The sequence below is a fragment of the Bidens hawaiensis genome, unplaced genomic scaffold (assembly GCF_021521415.1).
Source record: "Bidens hawaiensis isolate Kalapana, Puna unplaced genomic scaffold, B.hawaiensis_p1.1 tig00032764_1, whole genome shotgun sequence".
In the NCBI taxonomy this organism is placed as follows: Eukaryota; Viridiplantae; Streptophyta; class Magnoliopsida; order Asterales; family Asteraceae; genus Bidens; species Bidens hawaiensis.
In genome coordinates, this window is record NW_027495590.1 from 18,376 (window position 1) to 46,270 (window position 27,895).

Sequence of the window (27,895 nt, forward strand, 5' to 3'; positions counted from 1 at the left end):
TGGAAATGAAAAAAATTGTTTCAAACCGTCAAAACCCGTCAGTCCGGCCGACCAACCCAACCTGTGTGGCTCGATTTGTTGTTTTCAAAAGCATATTTTAACGGTCCAACCTAGAATTTTGTCGAAAGTGACTGAACACCCCTAATAGTAGGTACGTGACCACTTGCATCTTTGTTAACCAATTATTTAGTTTCTCTCTTATTTTCTAAATAAGCATATGTCTTAGGGGCTGTTTGGTAATTTTGTGTTGAATCAATAAGAAGTGTGACTTTTTAAAAGATAGTTTCTGAATAATTCAACATCTCTCTAAAACTTAACCATTAATAAGCTCCATAAGCTTAAAGATGTGTAACCAAACACACTCTACATTTGACCGATTCAGATATAGCGCTATCAAACAACCCCTTAGTCCTAAAGTAAGTAAAATGGATAATAAGACAAGTGAGTGTATAGTTGACAAGAAGAAATGAAAAGGGATAAGGTGGTCAAAATGGTCTTTTGATTCTTGATTCCCTTATGAAAGAAAGGAAAGGCTCCATTAGGTTGAGTGGAAGTGGGCACTAGGAATTGACCATATACAAGAGGTTGAGTGGAGTAAGTGGTAGTGGAATTTACCTTCTCAGGCTTTTTAGAACTATTTTTATTCACAAGTATGATAGGAATTTATTATAAAGTGTATGTAACATAAAAGACTTGCCTTTACATTTTCTTAAAAGACTTCAAGGACAAAGTAACATAAGTTTTTTTCTTTATGTATTTTATTTATTTATTTTGTTAGTCATAACTCATAAGTGGAGAGCCCCCTAATTACAAGTGGAGTCGACTTTGAGCTATAATATCTCATTTTCACATTACAGTTTCTTATCATACATATTACAATACAAATTTTGTTGTAAGTCTTTATGCATTTTATTTATTCTCTTTTATATTAATTTATAAAAAAAATGATTGATATGATGAATTGTAAATTTTAGCTTATATAATCAAGAGTAAGTAAGAATATTGTTTGAGGGTGGGCTCGGAGTTGATGTGATCCAAGTCAACCCAATATCAAGTAATCGAGATTTTTTCAAAACGACATCTATATTATTTAAAAAAAAAACTATCTGGTAAACAACTAGATAGGGCGTTGCACCAAAATAAATCGACACATACACACACACAAAACTATGGACTGGCCAAACAAACACAACAAAAAAGAAGAAGACCCAAAGAAACCGATACGATAGTCTCCTCTCATGAACCGATGACCCGTTAAAACAAACAGAAAAAACAAGATAGAGAACAGCGGTTTTCATCCGTCGTTTGTTCAAATTTACTATTTCGGTCTAAAAGTTTAAAATTTGCTATGTTCATCCCTAAGGATTCTTTACATTGCAATTTTCGTTCATAAGGTTTCGTTTTGATTTCGATTTTCGTCCTTATGGTTTGTTAAAATCTGCTATTTCAGTCCAATATATGTTAACAAAAAGGTCGAAGTGGCAATGAAAATGAAACCTTAGGGACAAATATAACAAATTTTAAACTTTTGGACTGAAATGACAAATTTGAACAAACCAAACTCCAAAGAGATGAAAACATCGGTTCACTCAAAAACAAGATAATTGAGGTTTTAGAAAACAAAAAACAAACAAGATAATAGCCTAGTCATTTAAACACGAACCTAAACAAAACACTAATCAACCGACTATAGACCGAATGATGTTACTTTAATCTGTCTTTATCGTGGATAAATTTTGTTTCTAGTCATGTTTCTTCATTAATCCAATTACTGTGGTACAACACATTTATACTATAGGTCTATAACTATACAACATTTTATTTACTTGTATACTTTAAGGACCAACGCGAGGATCAGTTTTCGGATCACATCTGTGGTCTTGTTTGAACGACATAGATTTTCCCGTCACATACTACACCCTCGATGTCTTGAGGACTTCCATATAACTTTTCAATACAATCACCTACCCGGGCAATACTCGAGAGGATTGACTTTTGGAAGTCAACGTCAACGATCAACGGGTCACAAGAATAGTCAACCACCACCTTGTCTTCTTCATCCATAGGCACACTGTGACAAAAAGGTCCATTGGTTTATATTCAACTTATAAGATGAAAAAAGGTTCATGTTTAAGCAAAGCGGACCTATCGTAAAGCCCTGCACCAGCATAGCCTTCTAGATCTTCACCATTGGAATCGGATCGGAAGATAATCGATCTACTTATAAAAAGGCCTATGGGTTTGCTAGGGTAACCAAGAACCTGCAAATATTAGTATGATTTGAACATTTATGAGAATAACATCAGTATTATATTTTTAAAAAAATACAGATTAAAACATTGTATAGTAATGTATTGTGTATTGTATACCTTCGGGGAATCAAGTTTATCTTTTTTGGAAATGAAACTCAAAGCACGACCCGGGTAAGCGCCTACCAAAGTCTCTCCGAGTCCCTTTACAACCTATAGTTTTAAGAATTTAATATTAATGCGAATTGTAGTAAATTGAATGTCAATTTTTACCTTTAGTGTATTTAGTTTTTACATTTTAAACTAGTGCTAAAGTGCAAACTGAACGAAATAGAAACGAGCCTTATAGAACCAACTATATACTTGGTGTAAATAGCAACCAACAAAATAGAAACGAGCTTTAAGCCCCCTTAAGAACCAACTTACAATCCGTTAACGATTTTAACAATCAATTTCATTTTTATTTGATTTTACCTGTAAGGCTATAATTGCTAAGGTGGCACTTGATGCCATACATATCACCAACAAAAAAAGGGCCAAAAAACCGCATTTAATAAATTTAATTAAAAGTTTGAAAAAATGATCATTTTTAAAATTCATATTTAAAAAAATAATTATTAAATGTCACATATACACTAAAAATGATAAATAAGAAGTGTCGTCAATATTTTTGAAAAATGGGCGAAAAAATTGATAAAATCATGAAAAACTTATTTTAATCCTTTTTAACTTCGTGCACATTGCCCTTATTATAAAAATAATATGCATTTGGTAATCATATTTGACACACTAACTATCTATAAGAAGTTTAATAATTCAGGTCAACCAACAAGTAAAGAAACAATTTAACGAACCTCTGCATATATTTCTGATGAATCTCCTGTTGACGGATTGGTGGTATGAATAACAAATGCATAATCAGCATTTATAATTTCTTGGACCAGGACAGCCATACAAAGGAATTCATGGTCTAGTTTCACCTTTTTTGTACTCAAGTATGCTCTCTCGTTCCATTTTGAAGCCCAAACCTGAAACATCTCTCAAGCAAATTTTAAGTGAAAATGCAACACCATTTATATGAAAACTGGCCCATTATACAATAGCATAAATTTTGTAATCAACGAGTTTTCCTAACCTTTTTTATAGCCAGCCATGCTTGTTCCCATCTCTGTTCACCTTCATCAGCGGGCCATGGCATCTCAGAGCTTTGCATTGTGACTTTTAGTTCTTCTACCTGAAGCAATGCATGTATGATTGGAAATAATATTATTGTTAAAAGATGTAAGCATTACGCTAAAGATTTCACGGAAAAAAAAAACAAATATCTTCAAGGATATTCAAACTTGTTAAATGACCGAGTATGTCATGTCATCAAGATAATTACCAAATGACCATAACAGCATGCTCTTTAAACCTTTATAAAGAATAGCACAGCGACCATGTCGTGACGAAAGTGAACATAAGTTGCTATCTTATTATATTTGCCTTTTTTATCAAACAAGTAACTAACTAATTATTATTGTAACTTCTCAAAGAATAAAAAATATTACCAGATGAGACGGCGCAGAAAGATCCAAAACCTTCTTGCGAATCTCTCCAAGGACATCAGTTCCTTCCGCCTCCAACTGTTTTTTCAGAATTTGCAGCTTTTCCGATACTCCCTATGATTTTAGTTTAATGTTACATGATTTTTTGATGTATACATAATGCTAAGAGTATCTAAGTTATACATAAATGGAATACCTGATTTAGCTCATCCGAAAGAACTTTCTCGAAAACTCCAAAAGGTAACGCGATTGAGGTAGGGATGCCAACAAAAGATGGGACTCTCCCTTTAAGGTATGCAATGTTACGTGATTTAGCTCCAACCTTGTTAATATTATAAAAGTTAGTTACAAAATTTAGTTCTGATATAATTACAGAGTGTATATATTGTGCAAGGCATATCGCATGAAATAGAAACAAAAACCAACTTTTAGTTAAACACAAAAATAAACCAGTTGTAGCCAAATTTAACAACCAGCCTCATTTTAACAGATTTTACCACTAAATTGCTGATGTGGCACTGGTGGATGCCATGCCAGCAGCCACATCAGATGCCACATGGAATAAAACACGTATATGACCCATGTCGATTAGTGGCCCACCAAAGGTGGAGTTAATAACAGTTTCAAAGACACAAATATTCCAAAATTTTATTTAATAACATTTTTATAAAATGTCACATCAGATATCACATGGCAATGCATGCACATATGCACTAAAATAAAAAACAAGATGCCATGTCAACACTTATAAGAAAATCAGCTAGAAAACATGATTTGTTAGATGAAGAGAGTATGAGTTGCATAACTTGGTATAATATAATGAAAGTTGGTTGCAAAATCATGAAAAAATGTAATGTTCGTTTCTGTTTCACACAGTTTGTTCTATTGATGGGAACAAGGTACGCGTATATTTTGGTTGTTAAATAAAAATGTAAATATTGACATTGTAAGCCTTACCATTTCACTAGTGAAATCCTCAGACGATATAGCGTATCTGCCATTAAACTGTTTTTTAATCAATTGCAAAGTTGATGATGGACCGACTTCTTCCAAGTTATTTGATCGTGCTAGATTTTCTTTTTTCACCTCACTCAAATCATATAACGCAAAGGTAAATAGAGTAAGCTCTTTTGTTATAACATGCATTCATTTGATTTAAAACGCATAATTAGGACTATTTAATAGAGGCGCAATTTCAATCTATTTAACTATGACCGGGTCAATGTAGGTTGTTTTAAATGTAAGTAGGTCATATAAAAAGATTAGCAAAAATGTGAGCATATCAAGCGGGTTAAAAGTCGCCAAAAGTGTATCTTTATTGTTGTAATTATAATACTTTTTAATCATATTTATTGCAATACTTATTGTTTTTATAAATTGTAAGGCTTTCTAGGAACCTGAACCGGACCATTTTGACCCATACTGAAAAAAATCCACTTTGACCCATTACCCAACCCAACCAATATGCTCATCTTGCCACCTCTACTATTGACAATGAGATAATCAGTATATTTGAAGATCAATAGAAGTTTTACATAACTTGCTGGGCATAACTCCAAAATAAATATAGAACCCTATATTATTAATTACCTGTAACTAATATCAGCTGATGTAGGTTTTATGTTCAACAATTTCCCTTCTTTTGCTCGAAGATCATCTAAAATATCAGTATCAAAACATGTTGCAAAGCATACCTGCCAATGACAATTTTTCAACAATTTTAATATGATTACAAAGTAAATATCGCTACAATAATAATCTAAATCTTTCAATAACTTTTTTTTACATACCTTGCTGTTTCTTGCACGAACAGAAACATGAGATAGGACATCTGGCATGTCAGGTGTCAATACAGCAACTGTACCATCGGGAATTTCCTCTTCTCCACTTACGGTCTTTGCCACCAAAATAGTTGGTTTTTCATAAGATTTGTTTTGAACAGAAAGTAACTCATCAACTACCACTATATATCCAACAGCTTCAACTGGGCTGATAACCTGCCAACTGTCCACAGGAAGTGATGTTGCATTAGGAACTTGTTTATGGTTGAATGATTCATTTAAACATGGCATGACGTTGAGTATTTAAAATTGGAAAACTGATTACGCAAAATTCTGTTGATGTGGCACGCTTCATATTGGATTTGAAATTTGTAATTGATGGCATGTATTAATTTAGGTTTCTTATTGCCCTTTTTTACTTTGTATACAATCTCAGTTATTGCCTTTGTTTGCTCAAATCTAATTGTTGAAACACCAAGAACATACACTAAAAACACACACAAACACCAAAATCAAAACCCTAAACTTAAACAAATGGCAAGAAGACCAACCTCCCCAAGTTAGCCACACTGCGGAGAATTGGGTCAATTCGATTAACCAGAGAGGATAAAGAAGCAGCTGATCCAGAACGAATCATTTCCTCTGTGAAAATGCTTACCTACAAGATTTTGACATATAATAAAAAATGAAAAGCTACATGATATCCCAAATGATGAAAAAAACAATCATAATGTGATAGTTTAATTATTGCACAGCATCATACCGCCCACTGGTCTATTCCAAGCAGTGCTCCAAGGTACTCCGCAGAAGGTTGCAGCAGTTGATGGTACAACTCCCCTTTGCTAGCAAGTGCAAGTCGAGTTCTATCAAGGACCGATTTTGCAAACAATGCCCAATCACTTTCTCCATTTTTCACCATGGTTAGTGCTCGGTTCCATCCCTTCAGAACAAATACACAGATTATTGTATTACATATGAATGTATGTGTACGTGTGTGTCTATATATTAGCATTTGTATTGACATGCATGCACATACGTACATATTATCATGCCCAGCACACATTATATTAGCAAATAACTAAGGAAATTATAGAGTATAGACTCATATCCATCACACCTTTTTAGCTATATCTAATTATCTATATAGACGGGTATTATTTATTTGTTTGTGAATTGAAATATATGTGTTGAGTTTGACTTTTCAAATATACATTTATTTTAATTTTTCTGAAAACAACCCACCATAGAGTTAATATAATTGTGTCGTTAATAGACAAACAATGATAACACTATTAATAATAAAAATACTAGCAAAAGTTAAAAAGTTTATAAAGTAAGAAAATTGCTCATTGCGTGTAAAGTAAAATATGACATGAAAAGATAAAATTCAAAAGTACAGACTTATATTCGTTCAGGGGTTATTTAGTCATTTTGTGATACTTAAAAGTCCAGGGGTAATACAGGTATCTTAAGAAACTTGTAAAAGGAAGGGGGGATAGGTCAACAAAGGGACTCGAACCCTGGGGCGTTGCCACTACACCAAACCCCTTTGTGCTATTAATGTTTCTTTAAATGATTATTAATGCATAGTAGAAATCTAATATTCATTTTAATATAAAAAATAATAATAAATGTAGACTAGACATGTTAATGATATATTACCTTCCAGCAATAGATCAGATCTTCATTGTTGTCTGATGAAAGTATGAGGTTCTCAAGAAGAAGAGTGATGAGATACATAATTTTCTGTAGAGTATGGACAATCGTCACGCTTGATATATTCAAACCAAACATAACAAATAATAATAAACTTTTAGTTAAAGTACCTCTGGCTTAGCATTCTTAAACACCTCATAGCTCCTTTCAATCGCTGTCCTTACAGTTGAATCAAGAGCAATATCCAAAAAGAGAAGATCCTTGAGACGGTCATTTGATTTTAAAAGCAACGGCTTTAGTTCCTGACGTGCCTCTAGCAATCCCTAAATAAAAAAAAATTATATTTTTAAAAGGAAAAAATTAATTCTGGGTGATTTCTATACTGGAAATTTACAGGCACCTCAAGAAGAGGTTCCACATTCTTATCTTCAACATGCTCTAGAACAAATTGAAGCAAATCCTGTATGACCCTTTGTGAGTTGAAGAGTTTGGAATTCAAGAAATTACCAAATGGACCCCCCTGAAGATCAGAGTGGATGCATCCTAAGAAAGAAAACTTACTGGAAAACCAGATGGCAAGCTGGATATAGCTTTTATTGTCACCCCAACCATGCCTCTTCCCTAACAATAATAAAGGACTTAAGTTTTTTTAAAAAAAAAAGTGGGGGCTAGATGCGGACATCTACCTCGGATATATAGCCTATGCAATTTGAAATTGCAGACTTGAGATCTGCACCTGAATGAACTGCCTGCATAAAGATGACATCAGAACAGGTTTTTTAGAGTTTACAGTAGATAGTACAGAAATAAAAATAGATAAAAGAAAAGGAGACAAACTGGACGAAATAGAACTGAGTGTAATATACATTTGTATTTCGTGAGGTTTACCCAACAAAATAATAACTTCCACCTTTAATGATTTCAAGTAGTTTCCAAGATCACGCAAAAGGCCCTCTTTTTGATCTTTTGTGAAGTTTGGCTCATTGTGAATGGCCCGATCATAACTTAGAAGTCGTTCTTTTGTTATTCCATTTGAATTCAGTGTGTCCCAGTATACACTAATGTCCAAGTCACTTTTTATATAATTAATTAGTGCCTGCAACAGAACAAGTAACAGGTGATTGTTTCTGAATATAATAATAATAAGTTCCAGGATAATTTTTTAAATAAATTAACAATGAACACTCGCTATTGTCCCGTCTTACGGTTTTAGTAATTGTACAATATCTGTGTGTTTGAGTCATTAAAAGATGGTTTTAGTCCAGTTTGGATCATTATGTAGACTAGTTGAGAATGTTTTGTCCCGTTTGGGTCGACATTAGAATGCGCTATAACGAACCAGACGTGACAAATAGCGATCTTTTAAGGACTTAAATGTACAAAAAAAGGTATAATGATTATAACAGGACAAATATGCCCAACAAAACAAAAAATAAATCAGCTTGGCATGTTCTATACCTCACAGATCACCACATCATCAGGGCTTGTGTTATTATGCAACTTCTGATGCCATTCTTCCATCATTCCTCCCTTGCACGTATTGTTTTTCTACACTTGGTAAAAAATTCAAACTTTAGCCTTTATGTTTATGCAATTTTGATGAGTTAAAAGGTTAAGGGTATGGGTTTGATAACATGGTGGAATGGGTATAAATTTTAAAACCCAAAACGTTATATGCTTATGAAGAATTCTCAGTTTTATGGGCATCCACATCATTCCATCAAACCCATACCCATAAACCAAGCACCCCCAAAGAACTTGTGTATACCTGAATAACCAGAATTTCAACACGGATCCGCTGTCCAACATCCCCTTCACCTCCACGTCCAACACTTGACATGATCATACGCAAAAGCTCACTATATTGTGGATAGCTTTTATAAACATTTTGAATCTTGTCTATGAGCCGGTCTTGAGCTTGGCTAATCTCACTGCACCAAACATAGAAATGAAAATCATGCGAAACTTAAGGGTTGGGTCTTGAACTCGATCAAGATCTGATCCCACAAATCCATTTACATGAACCAACGAATAACTTTTATTATTCAGCAAATTATGTAGACTAGCAGCGTACTATTCAAAATAGTCTGTTTTTATAATTCTAGAAAATGTCCTAACTTGTTATTTAAAGTTTTGAAATTGGCTAGAAAGGTAATAATAGTGTAAGAAAGTAAGTACCAAATAGAGGCAACAGAAAACTTTAATTGCCAAAATAGACCATTGTCATAATTTTAACTACCAGGTTGGGCATAAAAAATAAAATTACCAAATTAGATCATTCTGAAAAGTATGTTGAAATTCTATGGAACTTGCCCTTCGTTTTTATACCTTTTAGTTAGTTGGATCATGGGTCAGATCACAATCCATTCAGCTGGATCATCGTTAAGATATTCAGATCCATTGACCGATTGACGGTCCCCAGTCGTAAATAAGGGTTATTGTGGTTTCACCAAAACAGGTAGCCCATAAGCAAGACAGGGACAAAGATATCCAGAAAGAACCTCATGTATGAGCCTACAAGATTTACCGTGGCTTTACACAGTAGTTTTTATTCCAAACTAGTTGTCTTTGGCCATAAACCGCATCCACACAAGAATTCCTGCAAGACCTAAATCCTCAGCATCTTTGGCTTCTTCAATTAAATCTGCCGCAATGTTAAATCTGAAATCAGCAGGCAGAACACATAATTATCGTTAGTGACTAAAAATCTAAGATAACAAGCAAGAGGATAATCATGTCAATTTAATACAGCTCATCAATCCACTTGTTCATGTAGATAAAAGAAATTTCAAGTGAAAAACCTGTGCATAAAAGACTGTTCTGCCACACTTTCCAGTGATGCTATTTTGTCTAACAAGTCCTTGGCAGTACCCTTCCCATCACCAGCATCCTTCATGAGGTAAAATATAAATTGACAGTAATTAAAAAAAATGAAGTAAAGAAACTCCTGATTTACAAAAGCAAGAGAAAAACCTTTATTGTCTTCTTGGATTCAGTCAGCTCAACATAAAAGTCAGAACCATTATCCTTAACCCAATTTTCACCATGACGAAGAACAAATGGCATGCCCACAAAAATACCATCCTCAATATTTAATTCGAAAGTTTGTATCTGCAATATGTAACATTGAAAATAGTAATTAAAATAATAATAGTAATACACAATTAACTTTAGTTAAAAGTAATCTAAAAAGGAATCAGACCAACTTTCTATAGGCAAACCTTGTTACTAGCACCATCAACAGAGATAGAAAACTGTGTTTCAGCAGCCTTATCTAAGGAAATGGAACCTACAGGTAACAAATCTGCAGGTGGTACCTGCAATATGTACATAATAAGTTATCACCAGTATAAGCCTATTGAAAAGATGAGAACTGTTAATATTCTATAGTTTATTAAACATTTAGATTGTTTTCCTAAAGCAGTTATTGCATGCAGAATTTTAATGACTATTTTATGATTGATGCCTTTAGCAGAGATAAGCTTTCCAAAGTCAAGTTACTAAAAAGATGTATTTACTATCTACAAATGGGTGCTGCTATACAAACACCACCTCCAGAATTGTACACCAGCCTGTTGTCACAACATACGGGCCATATGATGTCATACATGCCATATAGGTTATATGGCATGTGTCAATCAAATAGGTTATATGGCCGCATGATTTGCATGCACCCATATGACCATTTTTCTGTGTCATATCGGCGGTATGACACGTTAGTGGTGTCTGGATAGTTTGTCAATTTTCTCTATTTGGTAGCAATATAAATCACAAAGAAAATTCTGGAACTTGCCAGCCACTCCCCAGCTTTCTCTGACAATGCCCAGTGAAGAGTGAGTGGGCCCTCCATATCTGTTGCCAAATGAACTCTGGTTTTACTTGAATCATTTGTTACAAGTACCTTAAGAGGCAACAAGTAAGTTTTTAGAGCATTAAATATTATAATGAAACTGCATTCCTTGATGGTAACAGTAATAAAACAAAGTGTATAAGTGATCTTACCAAAAGCTGTTTATCACCAGGTCTGTACGTCTTTTTGTTCAGAATATTAGTGCCACTTTGTTCTTCTATTGCTTTAGAGAAAATCTGTAGCGCAGACAAATCTTTTTGTTTTATAGAGATTTTATCCTTCGCAGAGACTGGAGTAGGTGTCTTGAGAAGTTGCATTACATCCCTCTTTTTCCGGTTAATTCTTTCTGGAGTGAGGTTTTCTTTCACTACCTTCTTTAGAACCTTTGTTTTTATCTCTCCGTTGGTAATTTTCTTTCGTATGTCATCAAGAGAATTACCCTTTTCAAGTTCCTTTTGCAACTCTTTTCTTGTTTCTTCAAATTCTTTCTGTTATAATGCATCAAGTTGGCTAAAAGCACAAAACAAAGAAAACAAAAGATAGAAAGTAGTGAGTAGAGGTAATCTAGTATGTGTAACTGATCAAAACATGTTTGGAAATAACTTTTAGTGTGTGTCTAAACAGATCATTGAGTTATTTGAGTCAACGCTAATGACATATTAGGTTTTCATACAATTCATACTAAATTTGAAAAAGTACCAAGGCAATAGCAGATGCTTAAGATGGAACTTCAAAGAAAAATGCTAAATCCCAAACTTAATAAATTGCATTTAGACATTTAGTTGGTACCGTGTAGCTTATAGTAAACACCACTGTATATTTAGTTAGTGCCTAGAATATTATGTTTATGCATGCTTTGTAGGGTGCATACTATCCTAGTTCCAAACTAGCATTGCTTTTAAACTTGTTCAAAAGCAAACCTTTTAACAACAAAATGGTTAGATTGCTCCATGTAAATCTGTATGTTGTAAAAAATAACCTTTTCTTGTTCAGGAGTATACGTTTGTTTCCCGTTTCTCTCCCATCTCAAATATGCTTGAATTTGTACAAGGTCTTCAGGAACTACGACATTTGAAACTAGCTTCTCTCTTGGAGGCAACTTGACATAAAAGTTTTGACCATTATCTTTGTACCTACGTTGGGTTGGGGCCCATGAAATATGATGTGAAATAAAATATGAACTACAAACCCAACAAACCTCATAAAGATACTTACCATCTATCCTGTCTTTCATCAACTACTAGGAACTCTATAGTTTCAATTGCAGGATCATTGATCTCTACTTTCAGGAAGGAATTGGAACCAGACTATAAGAAAATAACAGATAGATGTCATTCATCATACCAATCAGAATAAAATATCACCAAACATATAAGCATGGTGTAATTCATATATATAATGGGATAATGTATGCGAAGGCCACCCATGTATTGAAACTACTTTACAGGTTATTCAAGAATGCATCCGGTCTGGTTTATTCCAAAAACATGACTGATTACAAAACCTCCTTTATAAACATTGAATGACAAAATAACCGTACAATTTATCAAAAAAGTAATGAGTTGATGTAAAATACTAAGATGTATTTGTTATTTTACAACATTCCAGTATGTTTTTGGTATTGATATAAACGAGACCGAATACATCATCCATATTTTAGTTGTAACCTACTTTCAGAAAGGGGGTTCTAAGAGCTTCGTTGTTGAATACTTTAGTCCCTTCAGGACAGCGGCTGGGAAGTACCCACTTCCTGAAAAACAACAAAATAACAAAAATGGAAAATATTAAGGAAACATTTAAATAAATACTGCGTCTACACATGATAAAACCAAGAACTACGTTCACATAAAACGACCTACTCGTTTCTATTCCGTGTACAGCCCCAATGTAAATATAGATTGTCAGTACCATTAGTAATCTGGATTTCTAGTAGGGCAACGGAAGAAATTTGTACATCAACCTGTAAAATTACGAATGGATTCTTGTTTCAGTACATGGAAATCTATGAAATCTACTATTCATTGAAACAGTGAAAATCTAACAAGTATATAGTCGTTATTTCATAATTAGTAGTCCCACCGTGTGTTACGCCAGAGAGTTACACTCTTGTGGTGGCACAACGGCTGTCAAGTGGTAGTCGGCGGTATGGTTTCCCGGGGGAACGCCCAAGCCAAACTCTGAAGCCAGCGTGGGCCCGGTTAAGACAACATAGTCTGGCCAGAGTGTGGCATCGGGGCTCTCCAAATTTGGAGAGCGCGGTAGCCTAAATATAAGAAAGTCGCCGTTCTAAAAAAAAAAAAAAAAAGTAGATACCTGCATCTCAATATCTCCTTGCAGTTTGAACCTCCCTCCCACCTGTAACAGAAATAAGAATTTATCAAATCGTTCATCTTAATTACTATTATATGTCTCAAGGTAAAACATTTCAAAATAATAGTAGTTGTATGACTTGTATCTATAGTTTAAGTGGTAAAGGCTCGATAGGACAATATAGGTAGATTAGAGTTCATGAATGTTAGAGAACAATCCCAACAAACATGAGTTTCATTTAGATTTAGAAAAGATGATGAAATATTAAGGGATCCTTTTATGGCCTGAGTTTAAAAAATGTTACCTACTGCATTATCTTTACCTCAAACATAATGCAGAAAAAGTCTCAGAAGATAATGAAAATTGAGGGTCTAGAGAACCAAAGAGGATAAAAAGAAAGAGCTGACTTTTCTATGGGTCTAATCCTATAATATGACCTTTAGGGGTGTTTGAAATTGCTTATTTAAACACCTTATTTGCTAAAGTGATTATGCTAATCTGATTATTAATCTGAGTATTCTTCTTATTCAAAATTACAAGTTTACCCTTAAAGGAGTGAAACTAAGTTGTTTTCGGTAAGTTGATTAAGTTGCTTAAAAAAGCAATCCCAAACACCCCTGAAGCAACCTAGTAATGTACTGTAAGCAATCAAATCACATCCTGAAAAAAAAAATCATCTTCCGAGTGCTATGAAATCACCTTTTTGTCAAATATCATATTAACCTTTCCAGCTACAGCCTATAGCAGCACATTCCTTTACCAAATTCAGCTAGAAAATGTCTTTGTAGAGATGTTGATATGTTCATGATTTAACTGTTAGTATAAGGCTAGCTAGATCATATGAACAATTTATATGATCTAGCAAACAAGCCAAACTACACGTGAGCTACTCGAGCTCGGATCGATAAAAAGCTCGAAACGAGCTGCGCTTTTTCAAGCTCGAGCCAAGCCCGAGCTTTGAACAAAGCTCCTTTAGTTATAGCTCGAGCATTGTATGGGTCCTATGGGAAGCTCGTCTAGGCTTGTCGAGCCTTAACAAGCCTTGTGTATTTTTAAGTTTTACCTCTTTTGGACTTGTATGTACTAATTTCACACTGCACAGCCGAGCTTTGGCTCGTTCAAGGTATTACACGAGCTTGAGCCGAGCTTACGCTCATTTAAGATTTTTCTCAAACTATATAACTTAACTAAAAACGTATAAATTAATTAAAAAAATAACAAACGAGCCGGGCTCGAGCTTGAAAAAACAACTCGCGAGCCAAGCTCGAGCTCTCGTAAGTCAAAGCAAGCCAAGCTCGAGCCTAGTCAGCTCGTTAACACCCCTAATAAACTACAATGAATGTATCTCTCTCTGCATATACATACACATCTTCAAATAAACATCCAAGTTTATTTCTGTGTTAGGTAAACTTTACATAAATAACAGATAACAATGCTAAACAGTATAATAACTACATCATTTTAAAAAACTGAGATACACTAAACATATCAAACTTGCCACCACTAGTTCACTGCTGCCAAATTTCTTAACAGATAACAATGCTACACAGTATAGATAACTACAATATTTTAAAAACTGAGGTATGCTAAACATGTCAAACTTGCCACTAGTTCACTCCTATCAAATTTCTTAACAGATAACAATGCTACACGGTATATAAATTAATGAATAAATATATAAAAACAATTAAAAACGTATATCAATTAATTAATTAATAATAATAATAATAATAATAATAATAAACGAACCAAGCTCTAGTTTGAATAAACAACTCAGGATCCGAGCTCAAGCTTTACAAAAATAGCTCAAAACGAGCCGAGCTCACGCTCAGCGCAGCTCGTTAACGTTCCTAATAAACTACAATGCATGTGTCTCTCTTTACATTTACATACACATCTTCAAATAAACATCATTTATGTGTTAGGTTACTTTACATAAACAACAGATAACAATGCTAAACAGTATTTAAACTAAGGATGTCAAACTCATCAGTAGTTCACTAAATAATCATAAATCCTGCACAATTAATAATAATAATAACCTTAGAAGATGGATAATTGGCTAAAACTGTCTGTGTAGACGCAGACACCACACAACTTCTCGTCGGCGAATTCGTTTAAGGTACTACACGAGCTTTAGCCGAGCTTAGGCTCATTTAAGTTTTTCTCAAAATATACAAATTTAATTAAAAACATATATAAATTAATTAATAAATAACAAACGAGCTGATCTCTAGCTTGAATAAACAACTCACTATCCAAGCTCAAGTTTAGAAAAATTCATCAGTTATTCATGTTTTTTTCAAAGATGTGTGTATGTATGTGTGTGTGTATGTATGTATGTATGTATGTATGTATGTATGTAGATAGATACATGCATTGTGGTTTATATAGAGGTGTAAACAAGCTGCGCCGAGAGCGAGCTCAACTAGGCTCAACAGTATAAATAACTAGATGAATTTCATAAACTAAGATACACTAAACATGTCAAACTCATCACCAGTTCACTAAATAATCAAAAATCCTGAACAATTAATAATAATAATAATAATAACCTTAGAAGATGGATCAGTGGCTAAAACTGCTTGTGTAGACACGGACAACACACGACTTGTCCTCGAATTTGATTTCCGGAGGCTCAATCTCTGACGACGGAAGTAATCGTTACATAATAATAATGATAATGAAAACCTGCGTATGTGAGAAATCGATTGAGCTTGCATCAGCGTGTTTCCATTAGCATTAGCATTGGCTTTGATTTGATGCAGAAGCAAGCCGTGCCGTAACGATACCGAGTTATTGCTCATATTCAATGTCTAACAAACCCTAACAGAACGATGATCAGTGTTGATATTATTAATAAATTGCATTTGAATAATTTGGATGAATGAGCTTGTGATTAGTGCTTACCGGTGATCTGATGCAAATGCATTGTGCATAAAATGAAATGAAAATGAAAATATCTTAGTAAAGTGTGGTTGCGACTTATTATGCCCACAATATTTTATGTTATGGCACGTGAGGTTGCCAATTTATGCCAATAACGAGTAAAAGAAGACGAGAATGAGGGACTAACCTTCTTAATCATTTAACGAGTCTCTTAATCTCTAATAGTTCCGTTCAGTGAAAAAAAAAGTCCACCAGTCGATTCTAGTCTCGTTCAGTGAAAAAAGAAGCCATACTTTTCAAACGAGCGAATGATAACCCAAACGAACGAATGAAAACCATAACAAGTAAAAGAAGACTGGAATGAGGGACTAGCCTACTTAATCATTCCACGAGTCCCTGATAGCCCCGTTAAGTGAAATCACAAGCCCACCAGTCGCTTCTAGCCCCGTTCAGTGAAAACAGAAGCCACATTTTTCCAACGAACGAATGATAACCCAAACGAACGTATGAAAACCATAACAAGTAAAAGAAGACTGGAACGAGGGACTCGCCTCCTTAATCATTCCACGAGTCCTTGATTGCCCCGTTAAGTGAAATCACAAGCCCACCAGTCGCTTCTAGCCCCGTTCAGTGAAAACAGAAGCCACATTTTTCCAACGAACGAATGATAACCCAAACGAACGAATGAAAACCATAACAAGTAAAAGAAGACTGGAATGAGGGACTAGCCTCCTTAATCATTCCACGAGTCCCTGATGGCCCTGTTATGTGAAATCAAAAGTCCACCAGTTGATTCTAGCCCCGTTTAGTGAAAACAGAAGCCACACGTTTCAAACGAACGAATGATAACCCAAACGAACAAATGAAAACCATAACGAGTAAAAGAAGACTAGAATGAGGGACTAGCCTCCTTAATCATTCCACGAGTCCCTGATAGCCCCGTTAAGAGAAATCAAAAGCCCACCAGTCGATTCTAGCCCCGTTCAGTGAAAACAGAAGCCACAATTTTCAAACGAACGAATGATAACCCAAATGAACGAATGAAAACCACAACAAGTAAAAGAAGATGGAATGAGGGACTAGCCTCCTTAATCATTCCACGAGTCCCTAATAGCCCCGTTAAGTGAAATCAAAAGCCCACCAGTCGCTTCTAGCCCCGTTCAGTGAAAATAGAAGCCACACTTTTCCAACGAATGACTGATAACCCAAACGAACGAATGAAAACCATAACTAGTAAAAGAAGACTAGAATGAGGGACTAGCCTCCTTAATCATTCCATGAGTCCCTGATAGCCCCGTTAAGTGAAATCAAAAGCCCAGCAGTCGCTTCTTGTCCGTTCAATGAAAACATAAGCCACATTTTTCAAACGAACGAATGATAACCCAAACGAGCGAATGAAAACCATAACAAGTAAAAGAAACCTAGAATGAGGGACTAGCCTCCTTAATCATTCCACGAGTCCTTGATAGCCCCGATAAGTGAAACCAAAAGCCCACCAGTCGCTTCTAGCCCCGTTCAGTGAAAACAGAAGCCACACTTTTCCAACGAACGAATGCTAACCCAAACGAACAAATGAAAACCATGACGAGTAAAAGAAGAGTGGAATGAAGGACTAGCCTACTTAATCATTCCACGAGTTCCTGATAGCCCCGTTAAGTGAAATCAAAGCCCACCAGTCGATTCTAGCCCTGTTCAGTAAAAATAGAAGCCACACTTTTCCAACGAACGAATGACAACCCAAACGAACGAATGAAAACCATAATGAGTAAAAGAATACTGGAATAAGGGACTAGTCTACTTGATCATTCCACGATTCCCTAATGGCCCCTTAAGTGAAATCAAAAGCACGCCAGTCGATTCTAGCCCCGTTCAGTGAAAACAGAAGCCACACTTTTCACACGAACGAATGATAACCCAAACAACCATAACAAGTAAAAGAAGACTGGAATGAGGGACTAGCCTCCTTAATCATTCCATGAGTCCCTGATAGCCCCATTAAGTGTAATCAAAAGCCAACCAGACGATTCAAGCCCCTTTCAGTGAAAGCAGAAGCCACACTTTCCCAACGAACGAATGATAACCCAAACGAACGAATGAAAACCATAACGAGTAAAAGAAGACTGAAATGAGGGACTAGCCTCCTTAATCATTCCACGAGTCCCTAATGGCCCTATTATGTGAAATCAAAAGTCCACCAGGTGATTCTAGCCCCGTTTAGTGAAAATAGAAGCCACACGTTTCAAACAAACGAATGATAACCCAAATGAACGAATGAAAACCATAACGAGTAAAAGAAGACTGGAATGAGGGACTAGCCTCCTTAATCATTCCACGAGTCCTTGATAGCCACGTTAAGAGAAATCAAAAGCCCACCAGTCGATTCTAGCCCCGTTCAGTGAAAACAGAAGCCACAATTTTCAAACGAACGAATGATAACCCAAATGAACGAATGAAAACCACAACAAGTAAAAGAAGATGGAATGAGGGACTAGCCTCCTTAATCATTCCACGAGTCTCTGATAGTCTCGTTCAGTGAAATCAAAAGGCCACCAGTCGCTTCTAGCCCCGTTCTGTGAAAACAGAAGCCTCACTTTTCAAACGAACGATTGAAAGCCCAAACAAACGAATGAAAACCATAATGGGTAAAAGAATACTAGAATGAGGGACTAACTTTCTTAATCATTCCGTGAGTCTCTAATAGCCCCGTTCAGTGAAAACAAAAGGGCACAATTCGCTTCTAGCCTCGTTCAGTGAAAACGAAAGCGACACTTTTCAAACGAACTAATGAAAGTCCAAATGAGAAAAGCATAACAAATGAAAGCCAGCAATTATTAATATATTATTTGAATCAAATGTTGAAGTTTTGTGAAATTAATATTTACATAGGCTCACCATTACATTAAATGTATATATTTTGAGAGTTATATTTCAATTTCTATATAAACATATATTTCAAAATAAAAACTCTTAAACTATGAACGTTTGTCAATTCTAAAAAGACAATTTGTTTATATATCGTCAATGAATTAGTTATGGGTCGTCACTTTAAATGAGGTTTCTAAAATAAGATTTCCTGAAATGACTATTCCTTTATTGGTTTCTTTACCGGATAATGTTATGGTTTTATCCGGTCAATAATATTTTAATTACAAAATAGATAATGGGCGGATATTTTCATCCGCTATGGAGTTCCATACTAACTATAGTTATTTTTCTTTTACCAAACCAGGTTCACTAACTATATTTTGTATATTAAATATTAATGATTATTTTTATGATAAATCTATAAGGTAATGCGTATCTAGTTAAATTCAAATACTTAATAACTAGTATTTTACTCTACAAATTTTCACAGTAGAGTGTTTAAGTCGACAATTGTCATGTTGTTTTTTATTAGGGTCAGGTTAAACATAACCCTCTCCCTTGTTAATCATGCACTCCCACTGAACTATCATTTACCTTAAACATTTGTAATTGACATGTTATTCCCTTTTATTTTATTTTATTTTATTTTATAATTATCTCAAAATATCAAATAAAAAACTATTAAGCTTTTATTTTTGTTTCACCCTCTTTTCATATATTTTTATTATTGATTTTATTATTTTATTTCTTTAAGACCTTTTAAAAGTTTGTTTATTTTTTTCACATGAATTGAAAAGTTTTATATACTTTTTCTAGCTAGTTTTTTTATCTTTTTTTATAAAATGTATTCAAACAATTTGAATTTTTTTTGTTAGGTTCGGATATATGCGATTAATGTTATATGAGAAAATAGCCAAATTTGTTTATCATGTTGTATGTTATTTTAAACATTTTATTTAAAAAAAATAATGTGATTCTTTATAAAAGAATGTAAACTATCTCTTAATTAAAAAAAACGTTTTTCTAAGTAAGAAAATAAATGTTTTTGTTTTTTTAAATGCTTTTAAATATACATAAAAAGATAAATAGAAAAAAAAAATTGTTAAATAAAAATAGAAAAAAAATATGATTTTTTAAAAATAGTAATGATAATAAAAGATAACAAAATGACAAAAGAAACAACAAAAATGTCTTAATCGTTTTAATGTAAAACTTGAGAGAGGGGGTATGGTTAGTAAAAATGGATAGGAGGGGGGTACGTTTAGCAACACCCTTTTATTATTATACTAGTTGACTTTATAAAAAGTTTAATGCTACAATCACATTCCAAGTTAAACCCTATGTATTGGTTCGAATATTCATTTTCAACGACGAATCTTAGGAAAAAAAATAGTGTTCATAGTTTAGTTGGACTATATATTATTAGTGTTAAATGTTTAGTGTATGATAAAATAATACTACAAATGAGGATTCAAAAGTATCTTTTATTGAATTTATTAATTGAGTTGTAAGTTTTTCTGTCAAGTAAAAACATAAGTTATGTGTGCTCGACAATGTGAGGATGAAACAAAAGGATAAAGAAAAACATAAACTCCTGTAAATTTGACAATGTTTAATTGATTAATGCCATTGACAATACATGAGAATGGTGAGATCTATACGATAAGGATTGTATATACAAAAATTTAAAACCATGAACATTTGTTACATCTATACTAGACCTTATGCAAAATAAATAAAATGTAAATTTTAACTATTGTATAGACTTACTTAGTAAGAACTGATTTATTTTACTCCGACCCTATATCTAGACACGTATGAGGTGTATCAACTCGATCTATTGACACTCATTGTTCTTCAACATAGTATCTAGTTAAATTCTAATACTTAATAACCAATATAGTATTTTTACTCTTCCAGTTTTCACAGTGGAATGTTCAAATCGACAATTAACATGTTTTTTTTATTATTATACTAGTGGACTTTATTAAAAGTTTAATGCTACAATCACATTCCAAAGTAAACCCTTTGTACTGGTTCGAATATTCAATGTCAACGACGAATCTTTTAAATGCATAGTGTTCGATCATAGTTTAGTTGTACTATATATTATTAGTGTTAAATGTTTAATGTATGATAAAATAACACTACTAATGACGGATTCAAGATTACCTTTTATTAAATTTATTAATTGAGTTGTGAGTTTTTCTATCAAGTAAAAACATAAGTTATGTGTGCTCGACAATGTGAGGATGAAACAAAAGGATAAAGAAGAACATAAACTCATGTAAATTTGACGATGTTTAATTGATTTATGTGATTGACCTGTACACGAGACTGTTGAGATCTATACGTTAAGGATTGTAGATACATAAATTTAAAACCACAAACATTTGTTACATCTATGTCAGACCTTATACAAAATAAAAATGTAAGTTCTAAATATTGTATACACTACAAAAAAGATTGGCATTTGGGACTAAAAAATTAGTCCCTAATACTTCTCAATCAGTACCAAAAGGTTATTGGAGACTGATTTGCCAGTCCCAAGTTAATGACAGATGCCTAGTCCTAGATGGTGGTTTTAGTAACTAAAAATCAGCCCCCGTTGTCTGAAACCAATAGGGATTAATGCTTAGTCTTTGATACATAAAAACTCAGTCCTCAATATGTTTCCCAGTACCACGTATTTTAGTCCCCAAAACTTTTCTTTACCGGCTGCAAATCAGTATCGTATACCATGACATTTCATTCCCCAATGCACAGCTTTAGGGACTAAAAAACAGTCTTCATACATCTCTATGTTGTCCCTAATACGTTTCACTAGGTTCGTGATTTCGTATCAAATCAGTCTCAGAAAAGATGTTTTAAAGACTAAAAATTAGTTCTAGCCTTCTAGGTATCAATCATTTTTTACGTTAATATGCTTGTTTTAGAGGACCCTAATTCAATAAAATTTCAAAATCACAAAATATTTAAACCACAAAAACATATTATTCTTATTGAGAACCAATAAAGGGTAGATTAATATGAAATGCAATTACAACAATTATTCCTAAAGAAAATAAATAAAAATGATGAAGAATACTACATAAGTATATTGCATTTCTATATGCCCTCGTTGAAGTAAGTTGTACAAAATAAACAGAGAGGCTTTGCTCGGATTTGATGAAGGTGAATGTTGTACATTTCTTCGAATAATCAGTTAAAGCCCATGTTAGGAAAAAATCCATTTTTGAGCGGATGATCTCCTCTTCCAGAGTTTAGGTGCTTACTTTACATTATTGATCTTTCTGCATTTTCAATCTCATTCTGCTCGGACCATTCTCCATTCAGATCCGCAAGCCACTGCTTATTTCTAAAAACCGTCAGGCCGACCCCACCCTATAAGATAGTAAACACCACATATTAAGATAACTAGTTTACCAGAAATTCAATACCCAGCCCAATGAACCATAAACAAGCATAATACAATTTCTTTTTATAGCACCAACAATCATAAATAATAACAAAGGAACTTACATCATACTCCAAATTTATGAAACAAGCAAGTTTGTAATCAAGTACCTGAAACATAAAATAAAAATAACTTACCGTGTATGAGCTCTATGACTGTGAAAGCGAAGGAATGACACGGCAGCAATTCATGGGTTCATCGTTTGTTCACTTCTAATCTTCCATCACTTCACGGTCCCTCTCGTTCATGATCATCCTCTATTTTCGTCACAATAACGACCACACAACAACCATTAAAGTTACATAATCATTTGCAAAAACTCTGGAAGATGTTTCGGTGAAGTCCTTTTTATTAATCAATTAGCGATACATACCTGTAAAACAATATTGTACAATATTTAAGAGCTTACCAATAAACAATTAAAATGGAGTGAAATTATTATCAACATAACAACTCACTTTTTTGCCACCAATGAAGATATGCTAAATTTATCTCACACTTCATAAGCAATGACAAAACTTTTAGTTATTCCTTTTATTGCCTTCTCTAAATGAAGCTCGAATAATTGTTATTCAACAATTGTATAAATTCTCCTTTCAATTTGCTCTTCACTTGAGTAGAAATCATGACTTCATTCAGTAACTAACAGGCAATTGTACTAAATTGGAGTTTAGTCCACATTTGCATAAAATGATATATGGATTTCTTAAACTCGTATCTCTAACCTTTGTTTAATCTTTTTATCCTAAATTAAACAGTGGTATTGAAACATCAAAAGTCAATTCAACCATAATAAAGCTTATCACTTCATCAGTTGAATCCTGGTGGCCCTAAAACTCAACCAATCTATATATCGCAGATCAAAAAACAAAACTTAATTGCATTTTAAGGTTAAGATTACTTACGCATGAGAAAACCTACCGAACCACTGCTCGCAATTTTAAATCTAAACAAATTCCTGCAACACTTACGATCGGCATTATTGGAGATTCTTCAATTCGGTAACAAACCACCGATACTGTAACGTCTCACGAATTTTGGAAATCAAATGTAATGATTGATTTCCACCGACGCCGAAGATTAATTTTCGCCTAAGCTACATCGATTATGTGAGGATTAGGTTGGGAGAAGTATGTGGATTAGGGTTAGAGGATGGAAGTTAATTTGGTGTTTGACGTTTTCTTTTCTTTTTTTGCTTCAAACGCATCTTTGACAAATTGCTTGGCCTTTTTTTTTTTTTTCCGGAACGACCAACCAGGTAACGCCGGGTATTCCGTACATGGCCCCCAATGGTTAAAGGTAGCCCGAGCTAGCAACAAGTCCGGACGGACAGAGCCCCTAGCGGTCCACCTATTGAGGGATTCTCCAGATAAAACCCGACCCCCACGCTCGCCAAATGGCACGACAGCGAGGAGCCGGTAAAACCGAGTGAGAACAGGACTCGAACCCTGGCAAGCCCTGGTCATCCCTCATATCTCCCATATAAATTGGTAAAGCCGGGTGAGATCAGGACTCGAACCCTTTTATTTGTTTTTTTTTTCTAGCTTTATATTATTATAATTTAATTTCACTCATATTTGGTTTTTTTTATAACTTCTCAAATATAAAGTTTTCTAAAATTATATCGTTAGGACGCGTTTCTTTTTATCTGCGTACCGACGTAAACTTTGTTCAAAACCATGTCGGATCAAATTTATATCAAATGTTCATAAAATTTACCTGACTCAGTATTAAGTAAAACTTACGTCGACAAGTGGATAAAAATAAGAATGTCTCAACGATATACTCGGAACCTTATAAAAATTTATATTTAAAAATTTATAAAAAAACCAAATATTAGTAAAATTCAATTATAATAATATAATAATAAAACAAATAAAAGGCCAAAAAAGTTTTCTAAGACAAGTTTGAGGCCAAAAACCGTCATCAAAGACACATTTGAGACCAAACACGTTAAAGATGCGTTTTAGGCCAAACACGCCAGTGAAAATAAAAAATGGCAGAGGCGACCAGTATCAATAGCTCATTAACAAAACTTGCAATAAACGGGGGACATAGAATATATAAATCTATTTATCTTTGGATTTTAGTAAATTAAATTATGTGTGTAATATAATATAATATGGAAGAATTTTCACAAATAACTGAAGAAGTTAGTTCTTGAACTGTTAGTATACGACAGGCATTCAAGACTAATTATTAGTCTTTGATAAGATCTATTTTTGAAATATTAAAAACTGATTTTTAGTCTCTAATAGGCTTCCTAATTTTTAGAGACTAAAAATTAGTCGCTCATAAATTTGCGTTATTTTTTATTAACAAGAAATGTATTTGAGACTAAAATTCAGTTTCAAATAAGTTTCTCACCAAAATCTTTTATTGCACACACATATTTGCGACTGAAATTCAGTTACAAATAAGTTTTCCAACAAAAACTTATATTGCATACACATATCTGCGACTGAAATTTAGTCACAAATAAGGTGCCAACGTATCAGTCACTTATTATGAGTCACTAACATACGTTGCATAAACATCAATCCCTGATGCTATTAGTAACTAAAAGTTCAGTCCCAGATATTGTGTATTCGAGACTGATATATCAGTCACGGATACTTTGGTCTCTAATGGTTACTTTTTTTTGTAGTGATAGAGTAAGTTAGTAAGAACTGATTTATTTTGCTTCGACCTTATATCTAAACACGTATGAGGTGTATCAACTTCGGTCTAGTGACACTCATTGTTCTTCAATTGAAGCGAGAACATGTACATAACCGACACATTGATTATTGGAAAACCGTCTTTTTTGGGATGTCCGATTATGACACCGACCTGTTGAACCGGTAAATATTTTATCTATTTCTTGATCCATATTTTGTCAACATTATAAATCAATGTTATAAATAAATACTATAAGTTTAAAATGTCATTTCTAATATGATTTTTTTAGTGTTATAACTTAAACATCACCATTACACATTGAAGACAAAGGGGCAACAAGTTCCGTCACCAGCCCTTTTTGAATTGCAAAAACAAGTCTTTTAAAAACTAGATTGATGATCTTAGAGTCATAACATTATTATGCATGACTCGCTGGATTCGGCAAAGTAGCTTCATCACTTCAAGCGCAAGGAAACCAAAAATATCAAATGAAAAAAGCACAAACACATGTTGGTTGTCAAGACATGTTTTCTCCTGTTTGAAATATGCTTGACGATGGCCATGGTCGAGACTCTAAACTCAAGTTTAACTGTGTTTTAAGATTTCTTTAAGACTTTAACTCTAACTTAAAGGATCCCTACCATGCTTGTCATCCGGTCTCACGACAAGTTGTGATTCTCACTACCCGTAAGTAGGAGATTTTCATTTAATATAAACATAAGTGCTCCAAGCATGCTTGTAATCCCACCATCTAGCCGTGTTAGTGATTTTGTTAAATAAATCAAAGGGATTTAGAGCTAATGCCATATCCGTCGTTGATTGATTATCTGTCACATTTTATCTTATGTGTAGTTTATTTATTTTCATGTCTTGTATTTTATTTTAAAATTCTTTCAAATTTTGGCTTTACTAAACGACAACAAAAGTTTAATATTGAGAATTACCATGTATTTGAGTCAATATTTAGGTTTTATCAATATTATACCGGGTAATTTATTCATTTGCCTATTGTATCTATCATGTGGTATAGTTAACAAAATAATCATTTTATTTATATAATTTTAAAACAGGAGTTTTTTATCTAAAAATGTCTCTTACATCATTTCCGTTTAAAGTATACAAATAATTTAATCATGGTGACAATATTATTCATCCCACTACAAAGATTAACCATGGATATAAATTTGCGATTATTGTATTATACTGAAGAGGTATGTACCCGCCTCAACATCGAGCGAGGCGGGTCAACCCACAAGATATAGACAAGAGGCTTGAAATCAAGACTTTATGAAGGCACAAAGCCAAAACCTATGCGCATAGCGCATGCATCATATGCTCATGCATCACATGCTCAGGCATCACATATGCTCAGGCATCACATATGCTCACGCACATCACATCTGCGCGTGGCGCATCCGCGCGTGGCGCATATCACATGCTTGTGCATATCACATCTGCTCATGAAACATCTGCGCGTGAGAATAAAGAGAAGACCTCGCGCATCCTCAGGATAGGCGCATATCATACATGCACATAATCAACCTCGCCCTATCCAAATCAGGATTAGGGCAACCTTGATTGTGCACGTCAGACAACCTTCCAGAAGGTATCTTTTTAAGGAATAAGAATATGCTGATGTTGACAGCTGCCAGTGAAAGGTGGACAACTCAGCAAAACCCATGTGCTACCACGTAATTATAACCAATGAAAAAGCACCAGGTGTCCCAGAGGACACGTGGCGCAGAGCAATTGGAGGAGGCCAACAAGGCTGAGCCCAATCAGTGAAAACCCTAGCACTATAAATACAGCATCAACTTCACATTCAATCATATTCAATTACATTCACTCACAGACAGTTACAGTCAGTAACACACACAATCACAGCAAATTACAAAGTATTAAGCTATTAAGCAATACTCTCCAGATTTCCTTACTCTGATATTATTATCTTCTCCCACAAATACTTATTCTCACACCGGAGGGTTACCCCAAAGAGGACCCCTCTGTCCCTTTCTGAGGGGTAAGTTGACGGTGCTGTTCATTTTGTAGGTGGAAGAACCCAGATCCAAGAAAACCATCGGTGAAGAAGCATAATCACACCCGAGGAAAGTAGACCGTCTACCAGTGAGTCGATCCACGTTTCTTCATTGGCGCCATCCACTGTTACAACGGCAATCAGATCTCATCAGATCTATATATAAAAAAAAAATCACCATGGTTTCTGGCGTTCATAACGTTGATCAAGTTCTGGAGGATATTGAACGTGAGGATGTTAATGAGGGACAGCAGTTTCTGAGGGGGCCGCGTGATTCTACGCGCACCACCAGTAACCGTCCCTTCATCACAACTCCTCACGGCCAGACTGAAACTCCTCCAGACGATCTCATGTTACAAAATCTTGCCGGCGCGAAACAAAAAGGACCAATGGGTCCGGAAGATGAAACAAATGATCCTAAAGAATGGCTCATAAACGAGCAGCGGCGTCTAATGGACAAGTACAATGAGATGGTGAAACAGAAAAAGCTAGCCGACTCAACACAAAGGCAAGCGTTTGATAAGCAAACTGTTCATGGAACAAAAAGGCCGCGCGCGCCGGAAGAAGGACATTCTGTTCACACTGCACACACTGA

General features: G+C 34.4%; 2 protein-coding genes across 2 annotated transcripts; both read right to left on the reverse strand.

Moving 5' to 3' along the window:
* Window positions 1-1,866: 1,866 nt before the first annotated feature.
* LOC143584002 (alpha-glucan water dikinase, chloroplastic-like) lies at window positions 1,867-10,822 on the reverse strand. Its single transcript, XM_077066161.1, is given in 25 exon segments — window positions 1,867-2,071; window positions 2,146-2,261; window positions 2,370-2,462; window positions 3,104-3,277; window positions 3,385-3,483; window positions 3,800-3,910; window positions 3,993-4,118; window positions 4,754-4,886; window positions 5,387-5,490; window positions 5,587-5,800; window positions 6,129-6,235; window positions 6,341-6,517; window positions 7,240-7,323; window positions 7,404-7,556; window positions 7,634-7,693; window positions 7,795-7,854; window positions 7,920-7,982; window positions 8,144-8,329; window positions 8,692-8,781; window positions 9,002-9,164; window positions 9,761-9,803; window positions 9,806-9,894; window positions 10,035-10,123; window positions 10,207-10,344; window positions 10,455-10,822. Coding segments are annotated over 25 exon segments (2,988 nt in total). The 5' UTR covers window positions 10,566-10,822.
* A 159-nt stretch (window positions 10,823-10,981) lies between these two features.
* LOC143584006 (alpha-glucan water dikinase, chloroplastic-like) lies at window positions 10,982-16,200 on the reverse strand. The gene is made up of 8 exons (XM_077066164.1): window positions 15,949-16,200; window positions 13,397-13,438; window positions 12,943-13,043; window positions 12,755-12,833; window positions 12,299-12,390; window positions 12,063-12,216; window positions 11,236-11,571; window positions 10,982-11,134 (listed from the first exon to the last, which is right to left on the reverse strand). Exons 1-8 carry the CDS (start codon window positions 16,198-16,200, stop codon window positions 10,982-10,984), a joined length of 1,209 nt encoding a protein of 402 aa, XP_076922279.1.
* Between the last annotated feature and the right edge of the window lie 11,695 nt (window positions 16,201-27,895).

Bases quoted from the DNA above. Each gene is read 5' to 3' on its own strand.
- LOC143584006 (XM_077066164.1), bottom strand. From the start codon at position 16,200: ATGAGCAATAACTCGGTATCGTTACGGCACGGCTTGCTTCTGCATCAA. The intron at 12,391-12,754 runs GTAGGTTACAAC...ATTTTCTTATAG, and splicing joins TTAGAACCCCCTTTCTGAAA to TCTGGTTCCAATTCCTTCCT. The intron at 11,135-11,235 runs GTAAGATCACTT...TTGCCTCTTAAG, and splicing joins CTGGTGATAAACAGCTTTTG to GTACTTGTAACAAATGATTC.